Source organism: Typopeltis vanoorti, unplaced genomic scaffold (genome assembly GCF_054136105.1).
Source record: "Typopeltis vanoorti isolate ZY-2024b unplaced genomic scaffold, IOZ_Tvanoo_1.0 HiC_scaffold_82, whole genome shotgun sequence".
In the NCBI taxonomy this organism is placed as follows: Eukaryota; Metazoa; Arthropoda; class Arachnida; order Uropygi; family Thelyphonidae; genus Typopeltis; species Typopeltis vanoorti.
Genome location: NW_028328225.1, coordinates 64,929 through 91,183, shown reverse-complemented (window position 1 = coordinate 91,183; position 26,255 = coordinate 64,929). Strand labels below are relative to the sequence as shown.

Below are 26,255 nucleotides of genomic sequence, written 5' to 3'. Positions count from 1 at the left end.
TACAAGCGAGAAGTTTCTCAATCTTGCATATTAACATCAGAAGCATTCTAAAACATTGGTTATTATTACACGCTTATCTGAGGAATTACACTGATATTATTGATATATTAATTCTTACAGAAGTATCCATAACTAATGACGAAGCGACTGCTTTCCAAATTCCAGGCTTCCAACAACATAGATCATGCCACCAAACAAGAAGAGGGGGTGGAATACTAATATTTATGAAACAAAAATTAATAGCAAAAGAAATGGCCTATCAGTTTGAGCATGCTGAAACCCTCTGCCTCGAAATCATTAATACCATGAATACACAGCATCCCATAATACTGCTATTTACAGGCCACCAAACCTAAACATGGTAAAATTCTTACACGAACTCAATTGCTGGCTTTCAAGCCAAGAAATATGCTCAACCGAACACCTAATGATAATTGGCGACATAAACATAAATATTGCAAATGAAAACCAGAACAATACTGTACAATACCTAGACACACTATCCATGTACAATCTAATACCAACAATAACATCATGTACTAGAGAAGAAATATTCGGAAATATTATCACTGCCTCCTGTCTAGACCATATAAACGTCCGAGCATCACCAAATAGTTACACTGCATCCGTCATAAAGTGCAAGGTAGCAGACCATTACTTCACCGCTCTAAACCTGCACACCAAGACAATACCCATGCAATGTCCCACAGAAGAAAAACGACAGAAAACAATAATAGACGAAGAAATAGTCAACCACGAAATAAGAAAAACAGACTGGGAACACCTGGCATCAGATTCAGCAGATATCTTATAGAACTTATACAACAACATTAAACTCACACTGGAGGAAATATATAAGAAAGCTACAAAGAAAGTCCGAATTCGATCAAAAACAACACAAAATCCTTGGATAAACAAACTTAATCCTAGAAATACACAGAAAGGACGCTTTATGGAAAGAATTAAAGCGATATCCAAATAACACAACTTTAAAAACTGAATATAAGATAACAAGGAATCGCCTTACAACACAAATCAGAAATGCAAAAAGAAGCTACTACAGAGACAAACTAACCTCCGCACAAAACAACATGAAACAAACCTGGCATCTGATTAATGAGATGCTAGATTCTATTCCCAACACCACTGCCTCCGAAACCATAAAACTCAGCTTCATGAAAGACGCAAAACCTATCCAACAACTAGCAAATGACTTTAACCAATACTTTGCAGACTCCATCCAAGAACTTCACAGAAATATTCCCCCAATCACAAAACGAGACCCTCCACTTGGACCGCGATCAAAACAGACATTATGGTTCCCAACCATAAAAGAAGTAGAACTTCTCTCAGCAATACATCAAATCAAACCAAACAAAGGCCCAGGAATAGATGGTATCAGACCTAAAGATATAAAGCAACATGCAACTAGTTTAAGTCCAATCCTACTAAAACTAATAAATAAAATATTTAAAACAGGACAGATACCAAGTATGCTAAAGACCGCCATAATTACCCACATATACAAACAAGGAAAACGAAATTTAATCAGCAATTACAGACCCATAGCAACATTACCAATTATCAATCAAATTATGGAGCGGATCATACTGAAGAAACTCACAGCATACACTGAGATCTTTAATATTATCCCCAAAACACAATATGGTTTTCAGAAAAATAAGGGAACAACATCTCTCTTGGAAGACCTTACAGACGTAATTAATACCGCCTTAGACAAAAACAAAATTGCCATGGTAGTCTTTATAGATCTAACCAAAGCATTCGATACACTAACACATCAAACCTTGTTAGAAAAGCTGAGGCATGTTGGAATAGACGGGCCTCTTCACAGGTGGTTTACAAACTACCTCCAAAATAGAAAGCATATCACACGTATCGAGTCAAACCGAAGCAGAGAGCTACCAGTAACCTGTGGAGTGCCACAGGGAGCTGTACTCTCCCCAACTCTATTCAACATTTACACTCACGATATTAATCAGTTACCACTCAAAGGTAAGATATTCCAGTACGCAGACGATACAGCAATAATATCCATCCATAATAACGCAAGCATAGCCCAAACAAATATGCAACATGATATAAATCTGATCATAGACTGGCTCACGAAAAACTCCATACACCTAAACTCAGAAAAGACAAAATTAATGATATTCAGAAATCCACTGACTCGACCAGTTGATAACAAATATATAACTATCCAACATCCACTTTCCAACACAAAAAACACACAGAACAGCAAAACCACTACAATCACTCAGGTTGAAACAATAATACCTTGGAATTTACCTCGATGCAGATATGAACTGGAATAGCCATATAAAACACCTACACAACAAACTCCGAACAATAAGTGGTAATCTCTACAGATTAAAAGACATAGTTCCCATACTCCTAAAAACACTAATGTACAAAGCACTATGCCAAAATATACTAAGATACGCTATAACAACGTATGCTTTCTGTGCACCCTACAAATTAAATAGATTAATGTCGCTACAGTACAAAATGACAAAATTGATCTTTTGGGAACAAAGAGAAAATCACGACCTAATAAACATTGCAATGGCAGAACACAAAATACTGACAGCAAAACATTTATGTCACTATGCAGCCTTGCTAAAACATTATTTCGATGCCAACTACAGGACAGTTAGAAATACATACCGTATAACAAGACCTCAGACTACTAATTATATCACATATAAATACAATAATCACTACGGAAAGGCCACGCGAAACTTCTACATCCCAGACATGGATGTAGAAGTTTATTTCAAATTACCTTTTGAATACAGAAACCTTACAAACTACAATAGCCTGAAAAGAGCTCTAAGGACATACTACGAACAAGAAACACGCACCCAAAATACCATACAAACTTAATGAAACACAATATATTCGCTCAGGCTTCCAGTTCAGCGACACATCAGTACATTCCAATTTATTGTGTGTGGGGGGGACGTGTGTGTGTGAGCGTGCGTGCGTGTGCGTGTGAGTGCGCGCGCGCGAATTTCTCAATCATAGATTCCGTAGCATCCTAACACAGCAAAAAAAAATTCAATACATAATAACCAAATTGTGTCATCCTCAGATAAGCTTACATTTAGCTTCGAGGATGAAAGGAAAAAAAAATTAGTTCTCATCCAAGATGTATCATATGTAACCAAATGCATGTAATGTACGTATCACAATAAAACCAATGTATGTATTATATGTAAACCAATGTACGTATTGTAAATATCACACGTAAACAAATGTAATTAATGTATCATATGTAAACTAATGAATGTAATGTATATAATAACTGTAACAAATGTATGCAATGTAAAAAAAAAAATTATTTTAAAAGTAAATCATGCGTTTACACCGTATGTTTGTGAAAATAAGGACTCATAATATTCAGATTGCATATCTGTAAATACTGTTGTATAATCACACCTTTTCAAACTTGAAAAAAAAAATAGTAAACCACAACATGTAATATTATACAACTTATGTAACTCTGAACAATATAATTGAAAATTATTATTATGATTGTTATATTAAAAAAAAGCTGTTATCATCATTACTATTTAAATCTCATTATATGTAGCACAAAGTGCTGAACCTTATAAAATATTATACTGAATAGATGATCATTGTACATATGTAAATATTTGAAAGAACAATAAAAAAAAATTATTATTATTATTATTATTATTATTATTATTATTATTATTATTATTATTTTGTAGCATCGAAGTAGGTGGGATTAACTGCTATCACTCAACCACACGTAATCCTTTAACCGAAGAAGCAGATTATGTAATAAAACAGTTGGTAATGTATGCAACAATAAAGAAGATACTGAATATACTGATTATTATGTGATATCATTAATTATGTCATATGAAAAAATAATGTAATAAAATGTTTCTTATAATTAAAAAATTATTTAAACAAAAGTTTATTATAAAAATTTCTAAATAATCTTCATTGTTAACATTAGAATAACATGTGTTGTAAATGCATAATATAGAGGCAAAAAATATTATTAAAAATTTTAGTTTAAATCAATGTAGAAAATCAAACACTTTGAGCTGAATTCTGTAAAATTATAAGTTGCAATGTCACTCAAGATTTCTATTGTATGTGTAAATATTTTAGCAATCAATAAATTACTATTACCAATTACTATTACTAGTAAAGATGTTGTGTAGAACTGTAAATCTGTAAAATTGTAAAGTACCATAGTTCGATATTCTTAATTATTATTGTTGGAAAGTAAAATGAATGCATTTAGCTTATCTATTGCATGTTAACAAAAAGTAATCGTTAATATGACTTGTGAATAAAAATAAATTGTAAAATTAAAATATAAATGACAAGATGCAAAATAGCTGTTTAACTGTTTCAATGTAAAAACTGTGACTGTAAATAATGTTACATGTTATTATTACTACTAACATGTAGCATTAATTTTAGCATTAATTATGGTATTATATTGTTTTAATCATAGCCATGAATACACTCATGTAATTTCTTTGAACGATAATAAACTGTGTGTTAGAAAAAGTATCAGTAGTAGTAGCAGTATTTTATCAATAATATAATTTTCTTATTTCTAATTTATTAATTTTAATTACACTAATTTAATTTTATTTATAATTTTAAATTATTACACTAGTATTAATATATTATTATTACTATTATTATTATTATTATTATTATTATTATTATTATTATTATTATTGTAAGTATCTGTTAAGTAATAAGTAAAATATAAGTATTCAAAATTCGAAGTATACGTTGGTCAACTACGCGAGAAGAGAACAAAGGAGGACGCCATATTAGAAAATACAGCAAGATCATCAAACAAGAAGTATGAAGTGCTACAAATGCCAAGAAGACCTAACGGGGGAAGAAAACCACGTAACATGTAGGAACTGCCAAAGAAACATGCATTTTTTATGTTCAGGAATGTCCGAGACTACCTGGCAGCGAAAATCAAGCAAGAATCGTGACGAGTGGAAGTGTCCCCATTGCAGAGATAACAAAGGAACGTCGCCTTCGACCGCAGGCGGAAAACAGCCAACGCAGAAAACAACCGCAGGCAGTAAACAGCTATCAACAACAGAGGGAATTAAAAACAAAGAAAACAACAACGGAAACCCAGGTGAGCCATCTTTAAATGCATTACTTGAAAATAGATTACAAAACCTAAAAGACTGTTTAATCGATTTTGTTGGAGAACTATTTAAAAAACATACCGCACAAATTACAGAAAAATTTAACCAATACGAGGCATTTATTAAATTTAATAATAACTCGATAGAAGATATGTTACAGACCGTTAGAGAAATTAAAAACTGCGTCAAAGAGCTAACTGAAAGACAGCATAATTTAATTAAAGAGACAACGGACCTACGGCAAGAATTAAACTCTCTAAAGCAACAGTACGAGCTCTCAAACCAACAGCAGCACAAAAATGACCTCCTCATAAATGGTCTCCCAGAAATAGCTACGGAACCTCTAAGAGACACTGTAATACAACTAAGCCAAAAAATCGGCTCCCCCATTGAACCAAGAGACATCCAGTCAGTGCATCGGTTACCACAAAAAAGGAAAAGAGAAAATAATACCCGTCCTTCTCCCGTCGTAGTGTGACTCACCAACAGCCTAACAAAAACTACACTTATAAAAGCTAGCAGGATTAAAAATCCAGTAGTAAAGGATCTGAAAGGAGACCACGACAACACCCCAATATACTTGTCTGAATACCTTACTCCACACTATCAGAAAATATTCTACCAAGCAAGGAAAGTAAAAACAGAAAACAATTACCAGTTTATATGGATAAGAGACAGCAAAATATTCCTTAGAAAGACACAAGACTCAAAACCAATCGAAATAAAATCCGTAGATGACCTCAACAGGCTGCCACATTGAAAGGACTATTTACAACTCATAAAGAAGGAACAGCACGCCAACCAACATGAATGCAGACCATCAAGCAGACGTAATCACCCCGGAACATGATAATTGCCACATTCTGAAATCAATATCAGAATGGAAACAACTGACAATCCCCAAAAAAGGACTATCTATTCTCCACATCAACATCAGAAGCATTCAAAAATACTGGCTGACCCTGCAAGCTTATCTGAAAGAAGATATAGACGAAATAGACATTTTAATACTGACTGAAGTATCTACGACAAACGAAGAGGCATCCTCCTACCAAATGCCACACTTCCAACAACACAAACACTGCAGACAAACAAAACGAGGCGGTGGTATAATAATATTTACCAAACATAAACTAGAAGTAACAGAAATAAACTATAAATTAGAATACGCAGAAAACATATGCATCGAAATTAAAAACATCAAACAAGAAAACTCCCTGATATTAAACGCAATATACAGACCACCCAACTTAAGCACCACAAAATTCCTAGAAGAACTAAAGAGATGGATTTCAGCCACGAAAGTAGGCACCTCAAAATACTTGATAATAATAGGAGACATTAATATAAACATTAGGAACATAAATACCAACACAGAACAATACCTAGACCTATTATCGGCATATAACATAACCCCATCCATACAGTCGTATACACGAGAAGAGATAGTCGGAAACACAACAACCTCAACCTGCATTGATCATATAAATATTAGGGCCCCTCCAAACAGCCACACAGCAGCCGTCATAACATGCAAACTAGCAGACCATTATTTCACAGCATTGCAGTTACACACTGAACCAGAACCCATAAAAATCACTGACACTACAAAACAGTATCATAGCATTGTAAACGAAGCAATAGTGAACGATGAAATCAGAAAAACAGACTGGATGCAGATAGCATCTTTAGACTCTGCTGAAGCTGTATATAATAATCTTAAACTTGCATTTAACAAAATATACAACAAAGCATTAACAAAAATAAAAATACGTCCCCAAACGAAACAAAATCCATGGATAACAGACAACATACTAACAGACATACAAAGAAAAGATGCCCAATGGAAACAACTTAAGAAGTCACCGAACAATATCGCTTTAAAAGCTGAATACAAAAGAAAACGGAATCTCCTAACAACCCAGATTCGAACGGCAAAAAGGAACTATTACAGCAACAAATTAACAACAGCACAGAATGACATAAAGGAAACCTGGCACCTGATTAATGAAATGCTGGACAATATACACAGAACCATTGCCACAGAAACAATAAAACACAGCTTTGCCTGCGACCCCAAATCCCTCAAACAGTTGGCAAACAACTTTAATCAGCACTTTGTGAACTCTGTCCAAAAGCTACAAGAAACAACCTTTCCTCACACATACGAACATTCTCCACTAGGTCCACGAGCAACCCAGTCGATGTGGTTCCCCACAGTAACAAAAGAAGAACTATCACTGGCTATTCAACAAATTAATCCTAACAAAGGACCGGGGATAGACGGAATCAGACCAAAAGACATCAAGAAACACTCAACCGACCTACTTCCAGTTATACAAAAACTGTTAAATAAAATCTTCGAAACGGGACACATACCTGAAACACTGAAGACTGCATTAATCACACCCATACACAAACAGGGAAAAAGAAACATAATAAGTAATTACAGACCTATCGCCCCGCTGCCTGTAATTAACCAAATCATGGAGCGCATTGTACATCAGAAACTCTCCACATACGTTGAAAAATTTCAAATCATACCCAAAACACAATATGGCTTTCAAAAAAATAAAGGAACAGCAACACTCCTGGAAGATTTCACAGATCTAATAAACGCTGCATTGGATAAAAACAGAATAACATTAGTGGTATTCATTGACCTAACAAAAGCATTTGACACACTAACACATAAAACCTTGTTAACGAAACTTACCCATATCGGAATTGGAGGTCGTCTACTCCAGTGGTTTAAAGCATACACGAAAAACAGAAAGCACATCACACGTATAGGATCAGCACACAGCAAAGAGGTACATGTAACCTGTGGAGTACCGCAAGGAGCTGTCCTATCTCCCATTCTATTTAACATATACACACACGACATAAGCCAACTCCCCCTAAAAAGTAAAATCTTCCAGTATGCAGACGACACTGCCATAGTATCCATTCACAACACTGCAAAAATCGCTTACAAAAATATGCAACACGACATCAATCAAATCACTAACTGGTTAACCGAAAACGGCATATATATAAACCCTGGAAAAACAAAGCTAATGATATTCAAAAATCCCCAAACCCTGCCCATAGAAACTAAATATCTCACTATCAAACAGTCATCCTCCTATACACAAAAAGAACCTAAAATCACAACCATCACACAGGTGAAAACAACACGCTACCTTGGACTTCACTTCGATGCAGATCAAAGTTGGAATAGCCATACAAACTACCTACATACCAAGCTTAGGATAATAGCAAGCAAACTATACAGATTAAAAGACATTGCCCCAACCCACATAAAAATACTAATCTATAAAGCATTATGTGAAAACATTTTAAGATATGCAATCACATCATACGCATTCTGCGCAGACTACAGACTTAACAGGCTACAATGGTTGCAAGATAAAATGATAAAACTGATATTCTGGGAACAACCCACTCTTATGCAGGAAGCATGGACAAAACATAAAATATTTAAGGTGAAACACTTACGCCACTACACAGTCATGTTAAAACACTACTACAGCCCAACATATAGAGTAACCAGAACAACATATCAAATAACAAGACCACAGTCAACAAACTACATAACATATAAGTACAACAATCACCACGGCAAAGCCACCTGAAACTTCTACGTACCTGACATGATAAACAAACTGCCGTTCGACAACAGAAACCTAGGAACATACAGAGAGCTGAAACAGGCACTATATAAATATTATAGTGAGAATGAAAATTAGAGCAATTCCTGTTTCTCTCTCCCCCACCACACATACACACACACACACAAACCTACGACAACCCCCCCTCTCAAAAAACTACCACTACAAGAACACAAAGAAACAAACACACCATGTCTAAATCCAACCCTATTTGCACAAAAAAAAAAGTTAAACTGTAATAGCAGACGAAGTCTTTCAAGCACGTACCAACAAACAGTAAAATCAACACCTGGCTTGTGACCACTATAGGAACACAACCATGAAACCACCACCCTCTGTCATCTATTATCTTCCTCAGATAAGCTCTGCTAAGCTTCGAGGAAGAAAATTACTAACTTGCAAGTATCTGTTATACACACTTGTAATGCGTTATAAATATTATATACATATAATTACTACAGCAACTATGTATGTAATTCATCTGAGACATAAAAAAAAATAAAAAAATAAAAAAATAAAATAAAATAAAATAAAAAAATTCTGTATAATCCTTATTGTAAATACTGTAAATATTATTATCGTATGTAACTTATACTGAGACATAATAAAATGTAAAAGAAAAAAAAAATATTATTATTATTATTGTTAAGTGTAGGCAGACGGATGCACGTACGCTGTATCGCTGGTCCTGGTTTTATAGGTTTAAAGTGTTAATTAACTCATGTTTCTAACTTGAAAGTGCTACTATTTAATTCTTTTAGTCACGCTGAAGACAGGGACGTTCACATTACCAAAATCGGATAAGTAAGATTCAAATTTTCAGTGTTGGAAGTTCATAGAGTGTACTCCAGTCACCAGCCAACGATGAACAAAGGACGTCGCCATTTTAAAAGGCGCACTATAGTCGCTAACGGGAAGAAAGGCTAAAGGTCACCGAGACAGAGAAATTCAAGCAAAATGAGCTGTAACAAATGCAATAAGCCATTAAGCGATGAAGGGGACGGGCCGCAGTCTTCCGGATGTAACAAAAAACAACACTTCCACTGTTCAGGGATCTCAGAAAGCACGTGGAAAGCAAAAGTAGCTGTGAAACGGACCGAATGGCGATGTCAATAGTGCCGTGAGAAAACGAAGAACAACGACCAGACACCAAAGAAAAGTAACGACGCACATCACGGTAAGCCGCTTCCGGATCCTAAAATTATAGATAACTTTGATTCATTTAAACTCATGGTGAAAAACTTATTAAATGCACACATGGAACAAATTAACAAAAAATTCGAGGAGTATGAACATTACATACAGTTCAATAACGAGACCTCTGAAAAAAATGTTAAGAACCGTGCGAGAAATAAAGACGAAATTAACGGTAGTGATAGAAACGCAAGAAACACTCCAACGCGAAAATCAAGAATTGCGGAAAGAAGTAAACACACTCAAGTGTCAAATGGAACAAATTTAGGGAATAATGAAAGAAAATACAGAATACTTAAGCAACATAATGCAACTGATCGGCAGCAAAATTGGAATTCAAATCGCAACCACAGATATCACCTATATCAACCGAGGCCCACAAAAACATAAATAGAGACCGCCACCAATAATCGCTCGTTTTACCAAACAGAAATCTGAGAGACTCCATTCTTACAGCAAGCAAGAAAACAAGGCCGACAACAACGATCCTAACTGATAAGAAACTCCCAACACCAATCTATATAACGGAACACTGGACTCCATACTTCAAAAATCTTCTATACCAAGCAAGGAAGACAAAAGCAGAGAAAAACTACAAGTTCCTGTCGGCTAAGGATTCACAGATATTTTTGAGAAAGAATGAAAGCACTCGAGTATGCATAATTACAAGTGAATCCGACTTACACAGCCTACCAATATAAAACACTAACTCTTTACATCCTTAAGAATAAGATTAGAACTCATTTAAAAACTATATAATGGAGATCACAAACATAGGCGAACATATCCAGTCAAACAACATAAACTTCAAGTCTTTGACTCTTTAAAGAAATGGTCGGACAACATTTCCACCAACACCATCTTCACTATCGTACATACAAACATAAAAAGTATAAAAAAACACTGGCTTACATTGATAACACAGCTCTATTATACCATGATAAACATAGATGCGCTAATACTGACCGAAGTTGCAATAAATGACACAGAAATTTACGCATACAACATAAATAATTATCAAACCTACAACTTACGCAGACCAAACAAAAGAGGAGGTGGCATCATGGTATTTATCAAAGAAAAATACAATGTGACAGAAAAACAAACTCACTTCGATCATGCGGAAACACTAATTTTGGAACTCACAAATAGCCACAATAGCATCAAATATACAATATACAGAGCCCAAGATAATAATCCACTCAGTTTTCTTCAAGAGTTAGAAACATGGCTAAGCGGCATCGAACCGCGTAAAACACACAGGCTCATCCTAATAGGAGACATTAATATAAATACTCTTGACCACGCTTCTTCAACCTCTAACACATATCTTGATATACTAAGTCAGTACAACATAAACCCTACCATTAACTCCTCAACAAGACAAGAAATTCTCAATAGCTCACTAACAGAATCATGCATTGATCATATCAACATACGGGCTCCCATCCATACATATACAACACCAGTAATTAACGTAAAAATTGGAGATCACTACTTTGTCTCAACTTCGTTTTATTACGTTTCCTACCCCCGCACCCTCGGACCACCACATAAGTCGACAAAATTCGATCATACTAAAGAACATTGTTGATAACCAAGTAGAAAATATAGACTGGAATTCCCTACTTGAAATAAACGATCCTATAACATTATACGAGAATTTTCAACTAAAGTTCACATAAATATACAAAAAAGCAACAAAACATACACAAACGAGGCGACAAACAGACAACAATCCATGGATAAATGACAGCATACTAAATACTATTACTGAAAAAGAAAATCTATGGAAAAAACTTAAAAAGTCACCCAGTAACACGCATTTACAAACCTTATACAAAAACACAAGAAATAAACTAACGACAAAAATTCGTAGGGCAAAAAGACGTTACTTCCAAAAAAAGACGTTACTACTTCCAAAAATTCATGGAATACAACGACAACATTAAGAAAACATGGGCTACACTCAACGAATTAGTAACCCGAAAAAAGAAAACTTGAGCACAAGATTTTATTGCAAATAGCTTCGGTCAGGACACAAACCAAGAGGAACTAGCAGACTCATTCAACCATGCTTTCACAAACAACATCACGCAACTCAAAAAAGACAAACCACCAACGATCAACAAAAAACTACCGACACAAAGTCAACAACAAACGATGTATTTTCCACCCATAACAAAACAGAAAGAAGCACTCCTAAAACTGAAACCAAAGACCACTCCATGAATAGACAAATAAGACTCGCAGAACCTTATAACACACTTTGAACAAATAAATCCAATATTTTGAAACTCATGAACATAATATTCGACACAGGCATTATTCCACAAGAACTAAAAACTGCAGTAATTACGCCAATATACAAACATGGCAAAAGAAACGATACTCAGAACTACAGACCAATATCTACAATACCAGTCATCTCAAAAAAATAACACACACCAGACTACAGAACTATTTATAGAAGTACAACAACATCTCAAAAAAACAATACGGCTTTCAGGAAACAAAAAAGCACCATCACTTTATTAGAAGACATCGCCGACACAATAAACAAAGCTCTCGACAAAAACAAGTACGCCGTCCTTATACTGCTGGACCTAACCAAAGCATTTGACACACTTGAACCTGACATACTACTCACCAAACTATACTCAATAGGTATAAGAGGAACACTCTTATACCTATAATAGGTACATGACACAGTCGGAGTATACAAGTAAAACACGGTGTACCTCATGGTGCCATATTATCATTCACTCTATTCAACATATACTTTAACGATGTTCATAACATATCCATAAGAAGTCAAATATTTCAATACGCAGATGACACTGCACTACTAGCAATCCACACAGACATTAACACAGCTCTCTGCAAAGCACAACAAGACCTAAACGAAATCACAACATACTTCTACCAAAATACAATTCTAATCAACGGCAACAAAACACAGATGTTGATGATACACAACCCAAGAATCATACGCCCTGCATCACTATCGATACATTGTCACACATACCGCTGCATTAACAACAAACATATCTGCCAATGTTCCGAAATCAAACGAGTAACACACAAAATACCTCGGTATCTATATAGATTCCCACCTTAAATGGACAAAACATATAGAATAACCAACACACCAAACTCCGGATCATCGCAGCAAAACTCTTTCAAGTTAAAGAGATTATTCCACCCAACATAAAAAAAAAACTCCTATATCACGGTATCTGCGAATCCCTACTCAGATACAGAATAACAGTCTATGCAAATTCATCAAACAGCCACCTAACAAAGTTAGAAACACTACACAGGAATATCGTGTCAACAGTGATCTGGACACCTTACACGCAACAAACAATATCCGACCAGCACATGGCGATACACAGAATACTGAGAATTAAAAATCTGAAACACTACACATTATTAATAAGGAATTTCTTCAACATCTATCGAAACAACAGAGACACATATTGTATAACACGACCTACAACAACAACACTGTATATCCCCACCCGTCAACAACTCATACGGTTCTATTGTGAGATCACATCAGATACCCACGCAACTCAACAACCTACCAAGAAAGTTAAAACACATAGATAACTACAGATCATTAAAACACGATCTCTGGAAAAAATACCAACAAAGTTAAAACAGCATTAACACTAATGTACATATCACAAATCACCAGCATCTAATGCCTACATCCCACCCATGAACAGTAACAACAACATAAAGAGCGTAGGCTAATTCCCACTCTCTTCATAAAAGCTAACCCAAGCTTCGAAGTAGGTGTGATTAATCCGCATCATTCGTCTACATGTAATCATAATGAAAGACTGAAGATTATATAAAAAAAACAGTCAGTAAGGTGTATGATAATAATGAAGATACTGGTATCATTATTCAGACAAGCTCTGCAAAGCTTTGAGGAAGAAGCCATTCAAAGAAACAAGTAAATATGATAAAAAATTTAATAAAAAATGAATCATTGTAAATTTAAATGATTCGTTGTAAACATGAATGTGAAAAAGGTGTAAAACATATCGTTAATATCATTATTTGTTCAATTTAAATAAGATATTTTCCTAGCATTCTGCACTGAATTTTTGTATGTAATTTATCTGAGACATTCTCATATTATTATTATTATTATTATTATTATTATTATTATTATCCATTATTCAAAAATTCCGTGCAATCTTCATTGTCAATATTAGAAGAACACGTAAATATAGATGCAAAAAAGTATTATTATCAAAATTTTAATTGAAATGCAATGTAGAAAATAAATCACGACGTGCTGAATTTTGTAAAAATTACAAGTTGGAATGTCATTACATGAATGACACTAAACTTATGCTATTCTAAAAAAAATAATAATTATTATTTACAATAACCATGTTATTATTGTTGGACTACCTTTGCAAGATTCATTGCGAATTCACATCTCATGCGATGTTTGTCATATTCATTTATTCCTTATATTCATTCTTTTTTTTGCTCATTTGACGTGCGACTATTTTCTCTTTGGCCCTTTTCAGTAACCTACTATTCGCTCTCTTGTTAATTTATAATATATATATATATATATATATATATATATATATATATATATATATATATATATATAGAAGAAGAAGGAGTTTCAATGCAATACATACCCTTTTTGCAAAATAACATGCATTGCCCTCTGAAACAACATTCGCCGGCATTGCAGGGACGATCGCACTATATTAAATGAAATAAAGTAAAATAATATAAGTACAATCAACTTTGTTTTTGTATTAGTATTAAATTAAATTCAATTAAATAAATATTAAATATTGTTTTTGTAATTATATAATAAATTTTTATTTTTGTATGCACTAAATGCTGCATGTTTTATTTTCATGGTCGATAAAGCAATTATGGTCGCTGTCTACTCATGACAAAATAAAGAGAAATAATATTTAATTCAGTTTTAATAAAGTACGATCATTATTATTATTGAAAATGCTAGCCACGAAATCTCGCAATTCATTTACCAATTAACTGCGTTTTTCAATTCGGTGAATACACATTTTTTTTTATCTAACTGCGTGTATTCTTTCTGTGCCTTGAGAACTAACCCCTCTCCCCTTGAGTTTACAGAATTTTTGTCTTTCAAAGCACTTCATTCATGAAGAGGAGATTTTCATGAAGTGGTCATCTTATCTTCAGCTAGTTTTATGAAAAAAACTTATTAAGGTTCCTCGTATCATGAAATGGTTGGAATGGAAAGATTTTGTTTCCAAGGAAAGGTTACATGCGCATACAAAATCCACCAAAAATATATACACACTTTATCAGATATCATCCGTGAACTGTATTCGAAGGAGACCGAATTACGGTAGCAATGTGTAGTATGGTGTCCTCTTAAAAGATGTCGTTACTCGCATGAATTCCAGCATCACCACGTGACCGATAGAACAGTCAAACAAAATGGCAGAGGCACGATTGTCGTTCGAAGAACGCAAGATCCCTTTGAAGTGGCATTTCAAATTTGTGAATGTTGTTGAAGTTCAACGACAATGGAGGCGCGAGTTTTCACCATAACCTCCAACACGCCTGACAATTGCAGGTATTCGTGATAAGTTTGAGACCCATGGTACTGTGTGTGATGTGCAGAAGGGAAGATCTGGGAGGCCTCGCACAGCAACAAGTACTGCTTTCTCGGCAATAGTGTAGACAGAGTTTACAGGCGCGCCACAGAAATCTACCACACAATATGCACGAGAGACAGGAGTTAGCAGTGCAAGCATACGGCGCTTTCTTAAAGCAGCTGAACTTAAAGCAGCAATCTCAAGATTATTCAATGGCATGAATGAAGACGATCCTGATCGAAGAATGGAGTATTGTTAGCGGTTTCACCACATGGAGAACAGGATGAGGAGTTTGTGAGGAAGATGGTTTGTTCTGATGAAGCACAATTTAAGCTTAATGGAACAGTGAATCGGCATAATTTTGTTTACTGTGCTCAGAAAATCCGAGCGTTCATGTGGACAAGACAGACAATTTACCGGGTCTCAATGTCTGCTATGGATTGTCATCTAGGACCATTCTTCTATGTAGGTACTGTTACTGGTCATGTGTACCTAGATATGCTAAGCATCCATTTTACCATCATTCATGCACTTTATGGGAATGATCAGTTGAGTTCCCCCCAAGTTCTCCTGATTTAACTCCCTTGGACTTCTACTTATGGGGAACTATAAAGGATGTGGTGTATCGTAGAAAACCAGCTAAACTGGTGGTCCTTCTGAAAGAAATTGAAACGGCATACGCAGCAGTCCCACTGGACACTTTGGCCAACATTGCCCAAGCAGCAGTTCGCCGTAATAATGTGTCCGGACTCTAATGGTAACCACTTTAAGCACCTCGTATAACTGAAGAAGTCAAAGGTAACTTGTATTCTTCCCCTGATGTCAGTATAAATTTAGTATTACAATTTTTATACACGTTTTTCTTTTACTGAAGTGTGTATACATTTTTTAATGGACGCTGTATATATAACCCAGCCTGCAAATATTATATTTTCGTAAAGGCAGTGGTGCTACCCCTCATAGAGAACCTTGATATCTCTGCCTTCATTGTTACTATAATATCGTGCTTCAAATTAACCCGAATGACATTAAGCACTTGCAAAATAATTTGAATACATGAAAATTTAGGGAAAACGAAAATGGCTGTAAGTTTATTGTTAATTAGTGTAAAGTTATGCACTGTGGGGTGATTAGAGTTCCAGAGGCATATTATATTAGTGGGGTTATGCTACAACAAGCTGAGGAGGGGAGGCAAGGGATCTTATTGTAATGATGCATAGGAATTTGAAATTCAAAGGTCACATAGCAAAGTTGCAAATACATCTCTTAAGATAATTGCGATGTTATAGAAAACCTTGACATGTAAGAATAAGGAAGTCATTATGCCTCTTTATAAGGCTTTGATAAGATTGATTTGGTCCCCTGGTGCCAGCGGATAAAGAAGCTGTGGAAAGGGATCAAAGAAGAGTTACAAATATTATATCCGGATTATGGGATTTAGATTATGAGGACAGATTGCGAGTATGTGGATTACAGACTTTGGTTAACAGGAGAAAGAGGGGTGATATGATAAAAGTCTATAAACTTTAGAATGGGTTTCAAAATGATCATTTCAATTTCAAATGATGAAATGTTTCGCTATATGGAAGGCAGGGAGATAACACGGCAGCATCCATGGAAGTTAACTTTATTCCCAGTCAAGAAATGGGTAAGAGCTAGGATTTTCTCCCAAAGAGCAATTCATGAGTGGAATAGATTGCCTTTTGGGGAGTAGTGATTGCATCTAGTGAATGAGTTTAAGGGAAGGCATGATACTGGTTTGCATGATTTATAGCCTCCCTGTATGAGTCCTTGACTCCATTGAGGTCTCAAGTTTTTTTTTTATTACATATGAACATACATTACATACATTTGATTACATGTGATACATACTTGATTACATATTTTTTTTTTTTTTTAAATTCGATCTTTTTTTTTATTTAAAATTTTCACAATATTGTGGTTACATATTTACAGCATAAGATTACCTATTTACAAGCGGTTTAATTCTGTTTTTTTTTCACAATGAAATTCGTGCAGATTTATTTTTCTTTCTTTTTTTCTTCCTCTATAATGTATTAATAATAATACTAATAATACAGCATTTATTAATTTAACAATGAGTGTATTTAAAATTGTGATTTTTTTTGTATATTTAAGCTGTAACTGCAGCACTGAAATGTGACATACGGGTTTGGAATTTTTTAATTCCAAACCCGTATGTCACATTTCATGTCACATCTTGGATGAGGTGTAATTTCTCAGCTTTCATCCTCGAAGCTCAATTTGTAAGCTTATCTGAGGATGACACCAGTTACTTGTTAATTATTAGTTTATTTGCTGTGTGGGAAGACGCGAAAAACCTATGTTAAATAGGTTTGATTCCCACTGCAGCCGTTGATTGGGAAATTCGCACATGCCACACACATAAACACACACACGCACGCGCGCGCGCACACACACACACACACGCGCGCGCGCGACAACTTGGAATGTCTTGATGCGTCGCTGAACGAATATATTTGTTTCATTAAGTTTCTTATGGTATTTTGGGTGCATGTTTCTTGGGAAATTTTCTATATCACATAAATAGAGCATTTGATTTTCAAGTTTATTATTATTTAAAAATTAAATTAATTTTTCAGTTCATTTTTTGTGCATCAAGATTCTAGTTATTTTAGGGTAAAATGTCGAGTAAAAAAGTGGATGTTAGCGAGCATAGCAAGTTATCGTTATTATTTATTACTTCTACGTTTTAACTAAAGCTGGAATTATTATGCTTATTACTGCAACTTAAAAAAATCAAATCTTGAGTTGAATAAATCTTAATAATTGTGCGATAAAGTGGGAACTAAATTAACCCTATATTATATATGTTATATGCTTTTTATGTGAATCCCAGGCCTCCAGTTAGTAAGGTGGTCTCGCACTAGGTGACAAAATTTATCTTTCACCTAAAGTTAGGTGGTTGGAAAGCAGATACGTTAAGCATTCTGTCAACTAGGGAGGCATACTGTGCATGTTACTGCAAACTGAAACGTTTTATATTTATATTTAGATCCATGTTGTAATTCCATAAATATGACGATTTTTGCTACAATATTTATTACCTGAAATTCGAAATTTTTATTTTTAATGAGAATAACCGAACTTTACAGTTGGTGAAGTTTCTATTTTTACCTTGATTAACAAGCTTAATTGGATTGCATTTAAATTCTTTTCTTTGCTTTAAAAAAAAAAAAAAAAAAAAAAAACGTTTATCCTTATACAATTATTTAAGAAGCAACTTGCACCAAAATAAAACAAGTGACCTGTCGTTGTTATGCATTGAATCAGATATAATGGACTCGATCAATTATGATGACATTATAGATATATTTGCTAAAACGAAAGCCAGAAAAGAAAACAAAAAACTTTTATTGATTTTTTTAAAATTTAAATTTGAACTGATTTATTTTTATACTTTTTTTTAAATATGTATACCAATGTTGTATTGTGTTATTAAAATTATTTATTATGGAAATGTTGACTTTTATTTTCAATAAACTAAAAAAAGTGCTCATTTAGAGGCCTCATAATGATGTTGCACCTTGGGTCCCAAAAGTATAAATGCGGCCCTAGACACTGCCTGTTTGTAATGCTAGCGGTGAACGCTCATTTTCTGTACTTAAACGCGTTAAAAATATTTACACAATTCGTTAAGTCAGATGCATTTGAGAAATTTGTCAATTATGTTCATAGAAAACGATATTGTTGAATTATTGGATTATAAATATATGATAGATAAGTTATAGAGTTATAACTTATAAAGTATATATAATCGATAAATACTTCATTAAGTAAATGTATAAAACTTTATTTGTGAATTACCGAATAGTTTAAAGTCCATATTTTTTTATTAATTAAGTTTATTTTTATTTATAAACATCTCAGTTACTGGATTTTGAAAATGGATAAAAAGAAATCGGGTTTTCGATATCGCAAACGTAAAGCGGAAAAGGAAGAAAGATTGAAAAAACAAGAAGGTGCATTTTTAAAATATCTTTGCCGAGAAGATCGTAATCGCATACAAGAAGAAAATCTTCAAGATTATTCGTTGGATAATTCGTCCGTAGTTTCGATTAATGAATTGGAGCAAAATTTTCGATACCAAAAATTGGATTAAAACGTCAAAGGAGGAATCTACAGATCATGCGTGTATTGTTGATTCTGAAGTTCGTTGTTGTACAGATCCAATCATAAAAGGATTTGGTTTTACAAATTTAAATTATAATGATCCAGCAACTTGGTGTCCTGTAAAATTTTCCAATATTAATCAGTTAAGTCAGCTATTAGTTGAACATGGACCTGAACAGATTCATAATTTTGATTTTCCGAAAGATAACAATAATAGAAGATTTTCAATGACTCATTATACTCAAAGACTATTTAACGCTGAGACAATGCTGCGTTTGTGGTTATTGTACTAAAAATCCACGGATTCTGCATTCTGCTTCTTCTGTTTATTATTTGATCAATAGCGGTTTCTGGATTGAGGGACGGGAAAAATGCTTCTTCTATTTTAGCTGCGCATGAAAAAAATCAAAGACACGTTGAAAATTACTATAAGTGGAAAGAATTAGAAATTCAAATAAAAGAAAAGAAAACCATGGATGAAGAGAACTTGCTAGTTATAAGAAAAGAGGAGAAACATTTGGGTGCAAGTATTAGAACGACACTTTGCTTAGTTCAGGCGTTAGCTATTCAAAATTTATCATTTCGAGGAACAAATGACACATTGTTTTCGCATGGAAAAGGAAATTGTTTGAAATTTGTCGAATTTCTAGCCACGTTTGGTCCAATAATGAATGAACATCTTCGAAGAATAAAAGATAAAGATACATATGTGCATTATCTTGGAAAAAATATTCAAAATGAAATAATAAACTTATTCTCCAGTGCGATGAAAAAGAAAAATTTAAGAATCTGTTGTTGCCCCAAAATATTTTTCCATAATTATTGACTGTACGCCCGACATTGGTCACACGGAACAAATGAGTATAGTACTTCGATTCGTAGACACCAGTAATAGCACGGTTTCTATAAAAGAACAATTTTTGGGATTTATAGAAATAAAAATTACCACTGGACTGGAGAATTTTTATCAAATGAAATACTAGGAACTCTAGACAAATTTTCATTACCAATACACGATTTACGAGGTCAAGGATACGATAACAACAGTAATATGAAAGGTGATCTAAAAGGTGTGCAGCAACGAATTTCCAATATTAACCCGAGAGCAATGCATGTACCCTGTAGTTCACATTCATTAAATTTAGTAGTGAATTGCACTTCCAACACTTTAGATGCCACAGCATTTTTTGACGCGGTACATCGTGTATATGTATTTTTTTCCCGGTTCGACTCGTCGATGGGAATACCTCAAAAGACACATAAGTAATTGTACACTCAGGCCAATCTGTGATACACGATGGGAGAGTCGAATTGACGCATTAAAGCCCCTAAGATAATTTGACCGATGTTTGCAAGAAATATCTCAAGATGATAGTTTATGTGGATTAAGTGGAAATACTATGGAATTGAATTAGACGCAAATAGTCTTCCTAAAACTTTAAAGAAGTTCAAATTTATCGCATCCTTTGTAATTTGTAATTTGTAATAATTTGTAAGTTGGCTTTCTTTTAAATAAATAAAAATTTCCAAAAATTACTTCAGCAGAACTGCTTAAAAATGTTTGATATTGGAAAATTATTTAACACGTGATAATTCTGGAGATATTGACCGAACAGATTTGTAATGTGGTATAATATACTTTTTGAAATAAACTTTACAAGTAAACAACTTCAGAATACGAGCCTTGATATAAATGATGCCATAAGTTGTATTAATGATACAAAGAATTTCTTAATGAAAATCCGAAATGAGGATGAATTTTAAAAGATGTTAACAGATGCGGAAAAAATCGCTGAGGTCTTAGGTGAAACGCCTAATTTTGAACAAGAAACAGTTAGACTTAGAAAAAAAAAAAGAAACAATTTATGTAAGAAGCAGAGGATGAATTCATAACAGATTTTAAACAAAAATTTAAGGTAGATTTTTATTTTACAATTATTGATACCGCAATTGCATCTGTTGATGAAAAATTCAAGCACATGTCTACAATTAACGAAAAGTTTGGTTTTCCTTTAAATATATATGAATTTCAAAAAAGTACTTCAGCAGAACTGCTTAAAAATGTTTGATATTGGAAAATTATTTAACACATTAATTCTAGAGATATTGATGGAACAGATTTATGTAGTGAATTACAAATAATAGCAAGGCGAATTCCAGAAAATACTTCCTCATTAGATGTCCTGTCATACATATGCAAAAATAATTTAGAAAATAGTGTTCCAAATGTGTTTATTGCTCTGAGAATTTTTTCGACATTGCCAGTATCGGTAGCAAGTTCAGAAAGGAGTTTCTCGAAATTAAAACTTACAAAAACTTACACTCACTCAACGATGGCTCAGGAACGACTCACTGGTCTAGCAATAATATAAATAGAGCATGAAATTGCATCTACAATCAATATAGATGAATTAATTCAAAACTTTGCCAAAGCAAAAGTCAGAAAGATTAATTTTTCAATTTTTGTATTTAAGATATAATCATTTTCTTGCTATACAAATATTAGGAGTAATCATATATGTATAGAAATGTATTGGTTTTGATTAATAAATTTTATATATAAACCTTTATATATAAACTGTATACATAAATGTTCATAATGATATTATTTTTATAAATATCCACATCTGTAGGTGTATTGTGCTTGTGTGAGTATGACAAAATATATATACAGCAATCCTTCGATTAGTGCGCCTAATGCGTTCCTTAAAACAGACGCATTAATCGAAAACGCACTAATCGAATATAATAACCTATGGGAAAAAGTATATTTCGTTCCTCAAATTTCTTTTTTTAACCTTAATTTTTTTATAAAAGAATTAAGGTATGTCTCAGGGCCTAGCTAAAGTTAAATCATGAAGCTGAAAGACTATAAAACATATTCAGAATATAAATGTTATTATTCTACTTCTTAACAAAGAATTGAGCTAACATAGTTTGGCGGGCATTTTGTTGCTTTTTTTCATATAACCGACGCTATGGCCCTGTTGCCTCTTCTACTCTTCTGCAAATTTTACCGTTTCTCTATTCATCAGGGTCAGTCTCTAGGCATTGCTGCTTAAAAACTTTGCTAGTACGAAAAATATTATACGCCGCCGATATTTTTATAATCCGCTATAATCCGCTTGTAGGCAATTTTTACGACCGATCATAAACAGCGGTATTCTCTTTCCCAAATGTTGAAAGGTTTCGATGTGTGAAAATTAACGATACAGGAATGTTATTAGGCATTATGGGTCCGAACCTTTCGACGTATTCTCGAATATTATTCTCCTCAGAAAATTTTCACAATAAAATATTTATACGTAAAAAATGCTTAGAAAACTAAAATGACGAATTTCAGGAACTTCTCGCGGAACACAGTTTGGGAAACCCTGGTATACATAGTGTACATGGAAGTAGTGTAGTATGCCATTAAAAATAACTTTGTAAAATGTTTTAAATCGGTAACTAAATTATTTCATTCTGGTGAGTGACTTTTTATAATAGTTAGGCATAAAATTGTATAGACAGAAATTTTTTTAAAATCTGTAACATTTATTTTTAAGATGTGTATAGGCGCACTAATCGAATTTGGGTATCGAAAAAATCGACGCACTAATTACTGCATAGAAACATTGTATAGGGACTACTAAATTTCCTTTGCCTAGGGGCGTCAGATACTCTCGCACCGGCCCTGCATACATATTGCAAACGAAAACCAAAACAACACTGTACAATACCTAGACACGCTATCCATGTATAACCGAAAACCACCAATATCATCATGTACTAGAGAAAAAATATTCGCAAATACTATTACTGCTTCCTGCCTAGATCATATAAACATCCGAGCACACCAAGCAGTTACACTGCATCAGTCATAAATGCAAAGTAGCAGATCATTACTTCACGGCTCTAATTCTGCACACAAAGACAATATCAATGCAATGTCCCATAGATGAAAAGCGACATGAACCAATAATATAAGAAGAAATAGCCAACCACGAAATAAGAAAAACCGACTGGGAACAGATGGCATGAGATTCAGCAGATATCTTATACAACAACATTAAAACTCACACCGGAGGAAATATATAAGGAAGCTGCAAATAAAGACAGAATTCCTTCAAGAACAACCCAAAATCCTGGAATAAAATAACAACCATAAAATAACACAAAATATTCCTAGAAATACACAGGAAGGACGATCTATGGAAAGAATTAAAACGATATCCAAATAACGCAGTTTTAAAAACTGAACATAAGATAACAAGGAATAACCTTAAAACAAATAAGAAATGCAAAAAGAGACAAATTAACCTCTGCACAAAACAACACAAAACAAACCTGGCATCTAATCAACGAGATGCTAGATTGATATCCCAAAACCACTGTCTCTGAAACCATAAAACACAGCTTCATGAAAGATGCAAACCCTATCCCACAACTACCAAATGATTTTGAACAATACTTTGCAGACTGCATCCAAGAATTGCTGAGAAATAATCTCCCATTCACAAAACGTGATACTCCACTTGGCGCACAATAAAAAAAACATTATGGTTCTCAACCATAAAAGAAGCAGAACAACTTGCTGTAATACATCAAATCAAACCAAACAAAGGCCCAGGAATCGATGATATATGACCTAAGGATATCAAGGACATGTAACTAGCTTAGGCCCTATCCTACTAAAATTACTAAATATAATATTTCAAATTGGACAGATACCAAGTATGTGAAGACCGCCTTAATCACACCGGTAGATAAACAGGGAAAAAGAACTTTAATCAGCAATTACAGACCCATTGCAACACTACCAATTATCAATCAAATTATTGGGAAAAAAGGGACAATATCGACATTATATACACTGCAATGTCTGAACAAAATATACTGACAGCAAAACATTTATGTCACTATTCAGCTTTGCTAACACATTATTGCGATGCCAACTACAGGACAGTCAGAAATATATATCGTATTACAAGACCTCAGATTACTAATTATATCACATATAAATACAATAATCACTACGGAAAGGCCACGCGAAACTTCTACATCCCAGACATGATAAACAAATTACCTTTTGAAGAGAGAAACCTTCCAAACTACATGAGCCTGAAATGAGCTCTAAGGACATACTACGAACAAGAAACACGCACCCAAAATACCATACAAACTTAATGAAACAATATATTCGTTCAGGCTTCCAGTTCAGCGAAGCATCAATACATTCCAAGTTATCGTGTGTGTGCGTGTGCATGTGTATTTGTGTGTGTTTGTGTGTGCGTGTGCATGTGTATTTGTGTGTGTTTGTATGTGCGTTCATGCATACGTTCCAATACATTCATCAATACATTCCAAGTTATCATGTGTGTGCGTGTGCATGTGTATTTGTGTGTGTTTGTGTGTGCGTTCATGCATACGTGCGTGCGTGCATGTGTGCGAGAATTTCTCAATCAACGGCTGCAGTGGAAATCAAACCTATCATCTGTCTACTTTCCAACGCAGTAATCAAACCAATAAATAATAACTAACTGATGTCATCCTCAGATAAGCTTAACAAATTAGCTTCGAGGATGAAAGCTGAGAAATTACTTCTCATCCAAGATCATTTAAAAAAAGGGGGAAAAATCCAAATCCATATATCACATTTAAGTGTTGCAGTTACAGTGCATAAATATAATAAACAAATCAAAATTGTAAATATTAATAACTCACTGTTAAATGAAAAAAATGGTGTATTATTATTAATAATAATACATTTCACAGTGGGAAAAAAGAAAAGAAAGAAAAACCATCTGTAAGAATTTGATTGTTAAAAAAACTAAAAAGCAAAAAACAGAATTAAACCTGTCATAAATATGTAATCCACTCTCCAACTTAACGAAATATAAATTTAAAGAATACTCCATAATCTTAAGAGTAATGCCCCATCTTAAGCGTATTACGCTAAGGTGTCCTTTGTTTCAGAAATTTAATTGTTAATTCTTAAATGTGCACAATAAGGAGTTTTTCCCCGTGTTGTGAATCACAGTATGCAATCATAATTTTAATAATAAAAAAGGATTGAAAATTTTTTTAAAAGAAAATATGTAATCAAGTATGTATTACCTGTATTTAAATGTACGTAATTTATGTATCATATGTAATGATAATAAAAAATAAATAATAATAATAATAATAATTCCATCGCTAGGGATATTTCAGGGAAATATCTAAGTGAACATCTATTTGAATTTGGTTTGAAATGGATATTAATGTCCTTTTCGAAACAATAATTTGCAGCTAGATCTTGGAGTAGATCTTGGAGTCAGTTGTTTAATAAGAAACATAACGATATTCAGTTTTTCATAATTTTTTAAACTTCGAGGAAGACATATTGCTTTTAGTGTGAAAGGAAACGTTCAGATAACTAG

General features: G+C 33.8%; 1 protein-coding gene across 1 annotated transcript in view; it reads right to left on the bottom strand.

The window, feature by feature from the left end:
- LOC150092074 (uncharacterized) overlaps positions 1-26,255 on the bottom strand; it is a 117,063-nt gene that overhangs the window by 32,558 nt on the left and 58,250 nt on the right. Inside the window, exon 4 of the mRNA XM_090415330.1 lies at positions 14,737-14,803. Coding sequence (XP_090271456.1) covers positions 14,737-14,803 — 67 coding nt within the window. The remainder of the gene's footprint in view (positions 1-14,736; positions 14,804-26,255) is intronic.